A 7,397-nucleotide genomic window follows, 5' to 3' on the forward strand; every position below is an offset into this window, starting at 1 on the left:
TTGGACAAACATGAGTGTTTATTATTCAGTCAGTTCAGTATAAAACTAAATCTGCACTTTTGATTGATAGCTTGTAGTTTATGTTGCCATTCAGCTTGAGTTAAGCTGACCACAATCCAAGATCTTTAGAGCAGAGGACCTGAGGTAGCAATTAAGTTCTCAGGTATACACACCATTTAATAATGCCATTTGTATCTAATATTTGGTAGGGTGATGCTTGGTTTTAGGGGTGATCTGCAGGGAATTCATTCAGAAAATTCATGCTCTCAGCCATTCTTGCTAGCTGTGTGCAGTTTGTCAGTGTTGATCAGAACCTGATGAGTACAGTCATGTTCATTTGACTAAGTGGTGACAAAAACAACAAATTGTGATAACATATTGCATATTGTCTGTACACACAGGTAACAAGGTTTGCAAGGTGGTATTTGTTAATACTCAAGATGTCAAAAATATTACAACAAATTGTCTGCTAAAATACATGGCGATACAAAACAAACTGCCAATAAATCAGAAAGAAACAATATATATGATGTACTTTGTAAGATTTTCTCAGGTTGAAAAAGAAAAGAACTCTTAACACTTAAATTCTATAAATGAAGACTAGACTATTGATATACGCTCCAATTTATCTAGTGCTACCTTTTAAATGGTACATTATACTCTAAGTGTGTGTGTGGGTGAGTGGTTTGTCAATGTACTTGAAGCATTATTTCAGAAGAATATACATGTTTCTTTTCTATAAGAGTAACTGCATACATTGGTGACTAAAGTGAGAATTGCTAGGTTACAGACAATCAGAGTTCAACTGCACTTGCTCTGGGCACTAGCTTCAGCTTGATGGGAGTCTTGGGTGTGGTAAATCCATCATTTGCCAGTACCAGTGGAACCTGGGAAAACACAAAAACATATGTCACAATTGAGGCTGTACCAAAACTCAAATCCACTGTTAATCAACCATACATAAAACTCTGTCTCTTCTCACCTCTGTCTCCTTGCAAGTGACAAAGCTGAATTTCTGAAGGATCTCCACTACAGCCAGCTTCATCATCAAGAGAGCAAATCGCATGCCAATACAGTTCCTTGGCCCTGCTCCAAAGGGTAGGAAGGCATAAGGATCTATGTTGTCTTTGTTTTCTTTGCTGAACCTGAAAAAATGACAAACGGGTATTAGTAAGGTGATTAACTTTGGGGGAAATATGACCTTAACCTGCCCTTAATCCATCAGAGTACCTTTCAGGTTTGAAGGCATCAGGCTCAGGCCACAAAGCAGGGTCATGGTGGAGAGTGTAAACTGGTACCATGATGACAGTTCCCTTAGGGATGGTCACACCATTCACTTCAACAGAAGCCTTGGACATTCTCTCTAATCGGTTAGCAATAGGGTACAGCCTCATTGACTCATTCACCACCATGTCCAGGTATTCCATCTGCATCAGGGCTTCATAGGTTGGCTGACCCTAGAGGGAGGTCAATTTTAAAGTAGTTATTACAGAACCAAGGTAAAAAAAAATGTAAAAGAAAACAACAACAAAACACAAGTAACCTTTTCTGGGAAGGTTTCGTCAATCTCCTCTTGCAGGGTCTTTTGGATGTGAGGGTGGGTTGCCAGGTTGTAGGCTAAAAAGCTCAGTGAGCTGCTGCTGGTCTCATAGCCGGCAAAGATGAATATCATGGCCTGAGAAAGGATCTCATGATCAGTCAGCCCTGCAACACAAACATAGTTTGATTAAACTATTATTACTATCATGTTAATATTTATGGGCTGGTATACAACGCAGTAGTCTGGTCTAACCCTAACCCTAGCAACAAGCAGTATGGGACAAAATGTTTTTTCTAGCATTCTGTCAACATGAACACATTATTCCCTGACATTTAACTGATATTTGGACCAGCAAAGATGCCCCAAAGAGGGCATTTAGAAGACAATACTTGTAAGATGACATTGCAATGTCTCCATGACTACAGAAAAATATATAAACTTTAATTTTGCCATCTGGTGTTTTTCTCTACCTTTTTGAGGGCTGGATTCATTTTTGCTGTTCTCTGAAATCTGAGCTTCAACCATCAACTGCATGAAGTCCACTCGGCTCTGCCAGATAAAAACATGTAGAAATGTAGAAGGTAAATGTGAATGAATGCAAAATATCTAAAAACTGTCCAACAATCAAAATCACATCCATCGTAGCTGAATTACTTTGTGGTCATTCTTATGCCGGTCTGATTTGATCTTCTCCAGAAAGCTGTAGAAGAAAGTCATCACATCAGCAGGGAAGAATGACAAATCCATCTTCTCAAAAAGTGGTCCCAAGAATGGAAACAGAACTGAAATGATATAGTGAAGTGATATGGTGAAATTCAGGTGTCAAGACAGAGACAGGACAGTACAGACATACTGATTAGAGAATAATGTTTGATATACCAAGCAACACAAGCAAGGGATTCAGGAAGTTGAACTTGACCATTTTCTTGATGTTTGCTACAAAAGGATCAGAGGGATGGTTGATGGAATCAATGTCCACACTGAAAGCAGTGCTGGTCACAACATCCATACTATAAGGTCCAAATACTCTGTAAAAAGGCAAAAAGTGAAATTCCAATTGACTATAAAAATACCCTTGAGTAAGAGACTTTATGAAGATGATGAAGAATTCTGAGCCAAATTGCATCATAAGCAGTAATATTACTCACTCTTTAACCTCTATGACAGCATCTGCTTCTACTTGCTTGTTAAGACTCTTGATTAGATTACTTGAGTGCTTCAGCATTATTGTGTACATCTGCCCCAAGGTGAATAATGAAAATATTATATCATTAAATATTTATATACATACAGATACAGATAGCATACAGATATCAAACAGTTTTGGGGTGAATCTGTGAATAATGCACAAAAATCAATAGCACACATAATCAAATTCCACAGTGCTTTTTAACCTCTTTCAGTCGGCCACTGGTGAATGAGGGTGAGAGCACACTGCGAATCCTCTTCCATTCCTCGTCTTCTACTACTGATACAGCATCGTGCAAGGGTCCATTTAGGCCGAAATCCTAAAACACACACCCACACCCACTCAGGATGCTTTCTTTACATTGGGTTCTTTGATTAGTATTGAGGTAATAACTTGGGAAAGTGTTTTTTATTTCCATACCCGTCTATTGGTGAAGACAGAATAACACTCCTTAACCAAGATCGTTTTGATCATAGCTGTGTCCATTACAGCCAGGAGAGGCTGCCTGCCATCGAACAACCTTGTGATGCATTAGCAGATATTGTAGTGACTCAGCATGGAACTTTGCATGAGATACGTATGATGTGATATATTCTTTTTCCATTACTATCAAACACTTACCCCCACACTCTTCCATATTTCTGAAAGCATTCCGTGTCAAAATTGTGGATGCCCTGAGGAATAAAGAGGAAGAGGAGTCACAATAGTCAAAACAATCATCAACATAGTGTCTGCGTAGATCACCGCACCAATCCGTAAAATGTGTCTTACCTTTCTGTACTCCAAAAATGTCCCAATAAAGGGCAAGGGTTTGGGTCCACGGATGCCTATTTTCTTGAAAAAGCCATATGGAGCATATCCATATCTGAGGATTAAAGGCAGGATTAGACAGACAGAGACCAAATCTACCTATTATTACAAATCATTTCATCCACATCCCTGTTCTATCGTGATATTCCTACAGACCTTTTTTCTTTCATGCTTTGTCTCTCTATAGATTTCTTTTCTATTACCAGTTTTTACCTGTTTGTTAGTATGAGTATTCTTCCATGGGTGATTATTATGATTATGAGAATGATGTGTTTTTGGCTTGTGCTTTTAATTTTCCTTACCCCGACAATAAAGAGTAGTAATCAACAGGAGTCCAAACAGTAGTCTCATTTAATCCTGTCTTCAGTCAGAAATAATGGAACTGCCAGGAGGTAAACCAGCCATTTATGACACATATTTTACAGCCCTCTTGTCATCTCCCCCTCAGTGAATGTCCCCTTTATCTGTTATGAGTCATGTTGTGTTTCACCTTCCCTTCAGTGGTCACAGAAACAGTCCTAATGTCAAGATGCTATCATTTGAATGCACTTTTTGAATGAAATACACTTGTGTTTGTCATGCAAAACTTGAATGATGTCTATTGATTGATGTCTATTGATCTATCCTGAGCTATGAGCTACCACTGGTGTTGACCATTAAAGTATCTTCCTTGGGATGGGTTTATAAAGTTCCTATTAATTCAATAATAGGAATAATAATAATTCAAAGGCCCTCATATGGTACATTTACACATTTACACCGATGACATTAAATGACATCAGCTGCACTTGCACACATTTAGGTGGGGTAAATAACACCTTATTTATCATCCATATCAGTACATGGAGTGTGTTGATTCATCAGTGTAACTCCACCTACCCTCAACCAGCTGACCAGAGGTGTAAGGAAGTTTTAAAAAATGTGTGGGTATGCAGGGCCTTTAAAGTCACATTAACAAAACAAACAACTTTTAACAGTCACCTTTCAAACTTACAAAGGATGTGAAGGAAAAGATTTTGGCGTGTCATTTTAAAATAAATAGAACAAATCAGTATTTATATGTTCATTACAGCCTTAAATCATAATAAAATGCCTCAGGATTCATAAGTACATGTAGGCTATAATAGTATACTACTGTACACTGATTAAAATAAAAACATATTTGTTTTTTGTTTTGGTGTTTTTCTTTATATTGTTGCACATGTTTGGTAAATGACTACTGGGTCTGTCCAAAGCACCTACACACCCTTGGTACACCCATACAAAGGTGTGTAGTTGTAAAGACTCATTGTCACCTCCCTTTCTCTCCTGTCCATTTTGCTGTACCTTCTCCAGCGAGACAATGTTTGTCATTGTTATTGGTACATGGAATTTGGTTCTCAGCATGCCCCCACTCCCAACAGCAACCTGAGCAGAGTTCTCATAAGCCAGAAAAATTGTAAACACCTTTGCTGGTGGTCAGACCCTTTATAGTATAATAGTGTAAAGTAATCTCTAAATCTAAGCAGTGCTACTTTCATATGTTAGGGAAAAATCCACTTCAACTGAACTTAGACATTCTGAATATGATATTTTGTTTTGTTTTTAGTTGTTTGTTGGGAGTTTTTGTGCCTAATTGTCGCTACCTTTAGTCCAGTAAAATCATCAAGTGTGGTGTCACAGTTATTTCGTCATGCATTATGTAACTAGGCTCCAGGATTGTTTCTACATTGCATCACATCCATCGGGTATGATAGAAACTTACCAAACTTTAAGAAGTGAAACCGAGTTGTACAGTATCACAGTACACACAGAATAAACCACATCCATGTTGATGGCCTTAGCTGACGAATCGCTTTTCCACTGCCCCAGCCAAAGGAGAATTTCTACAGCGTAACCATTCAGTCTGGTTATGATTTCACGTAGCCTGCCTCAAGTAAATGAATTTTTAGAACAAAATATCCTTCTTACACAGCCTTCATGTACAAGGGGAAAGTAAACTGACAAAGCAATTCATTACGTCCGCCTTTGTGTGGAATTGGTTCAGTTTGTCAGGACATTCAGATTTACGACAGAGATTAACAACTCCATACTTACATTGCGATGAGAACAATGACGATAGTTATTAAGGTCCAGGTCTCGACGGAAAACTCCGGAAAGTAACCCATCTTTCCTCCTGCGCTCCACTCTGTTGACTGTAGAAGTTTACTCCACTTTCACTTCCTTTATGTGTCTGGAGGGACGGCCCCAATGTGGGAAAACAATGCAAGTTACGCAACATCATATCTCGTCCAGGTCATTTGTACACTGAACTTGAAATGCAGTAATCATTCTCCCACTAACTGATTATACACCTGCTACCTGCATTAAATCTCCTAAAACTCTTTCCACTCTTTTATTTTTCGTTCCGTACCGTCCTCGTGTTGTTTTCGATCTTGACTGGTCCTGATGATATGCGTGCTTCCTTTTCACCACTATTTGAAATGACAGTATTTCTCATTATTTTAATAGACAGTTAATCATTCTGAAGTGTTTAACAAATGGCAACAAGTAACCTAGATTACACATTAGACTATCCAGACCATTTAATAACATACCCCGTTTGGTTGACTTAAGTAAAAAAAATCGTATGCATGATGAGTATTTTTGGTGAAAACAAAACATTTCAGCCAGCCACCATTAGATAAAGTGGGGGATCAGTAATGTGTATTGGTATATAAGTTACTGAGAGGGGAATAAGAGAGGGGGCGTCTTTCACATTCTTGTAAAATCATGTAGAAATCCTGTGCCCACCTCCAACTTTGACTGGATCTGGAAATTGATTTAGGTCAAGTGTCAGAGGATGGTCTTGATAAAGATGCAGAGTGTTTCACTCATTCACTCAGTTATTTCTGAGTGACATGAAATATACATAAAGTAGCCAATTGGTAAACTTGAATTTTGTCACAACAGACAATATAGCTTGTTATAGTGGGGAAAGTGCAGGTTTTGATGGCTGTTCTATTCAAAGGTCACAGTAATCCCTTGTAGTGTGACACTGAGCCAGCAGGCTCAGTACCAGGGTTCTGAAGCTGAAGCAGCTTGATTGAATTCAGGCATTATTTACACCTTTACACCAACAAAACAAAATAAACTATTTAACTTAAAAAAAAACCCTCTTACAATAGCTTTAAACATACCAAGAATTACAGATAGTTTCACCTTTTATCCAGCCTGCCCCATCCCTGTAAGCATTGTTTCCCACAACCTACCTATGGCACAGTTAAACAAACAGGTGTCACGCTGTACACTGAACTTAACTTTGGTCCCTTTCTCGTCCTGATAACAAAATACTTGCTGACCTTTAGCCTCATATATCATACTGTGATTGCTGCTGTCAGCGTTTGCACTTGGCAGCTTATGCCTGCACTGTGGAAAATAATGGCAATTTAATCAGTAAAGTAGATTAAATTCATATTTCTACACATGGATGCACAATTTAAAACCCATACTAGAGATTACAGGTGACTCATACCTCAGGACAGAAAATTTTAGTTGTGGTAAGGGTGAACAATGTGGATGAAAATGTCTTGATATATGATATATATACAGTACCAGTCAAAAGTTTGAACACACCTTCTCAATGGTTTTTCTCTATTTTTATTATTGTTTACATTGTAGATTAATACTGAAGACACCAAAACTATGAGGGAACACATATGGAATTATGTAGTTAACAAAAAGTGTTAAACAAACCAGAATATGTATCATATTTTAGATTCCTTAAAGTAGACATGTTGTGTTTTGATGACAGCTTTGCACACTCTTGGCATTCTTTCAGTCAGATTCATGAGATAGTCACCTGGAATGGTTATCCAACAGTCTTCAAAGAGTTTCCAG

The 7,397-nt window shown here is 38.1% G+C and overlaps 1 protein-coding gene across 1 annotated transcript; it reads right to left on the reverse strand.

Moving 5' to 3' along the window:
* On the reverse strand, positions 1 to 5,770 carry LOC108877940 (cytochrome P450 3A27). Its single transcript, XM_018668196.2, has 13 exons — positions 5,616 to 5,770; positions 3,501 to 3,594; positions 3,351 to 3,403; positions 3,150 to 3,249; positions 2,935 to 3,048; positions 2,689 to 2,777; positions 2,420 to 2,568; positions 2,195 to 2,322; positions 2,011 to 2,089; positions 1,544 to 1,704; positions 1,231 to 1,457; positions 983 to 1,145; positions 1 to 887 (listed from the first exon to the last, which is right to left on the reverse strand). The coding sequence occupies exons 1-13, from the start codon at positions 5,684 to 5,686 to the stop codon at positions 795 to 797; spliced, it is 1,521 nt and encodes a 506-aa protein (XP_018523712.1). The 5' UTR covers positions 5,687 to 5,770; the 3' UTR covers positions 1 to 794.
* Between the last annotated feature and the right edge of the window lie 1,627 nt (positions 5,771 to 7,397).

Source organism: Lates calcarifer, linkage group LG6 (genome assembly GCF_001640805.2).
Source record: "Lates calcarifer isolate ASB-BC8 linkage group LG6, TLL_Latcal_v3, whole genome shotgun sequence".
NCBI lineage: Eukaryota > Metazoa > Chordata > Actinopteri > Centropomidae > Lates > Lates calcarifer.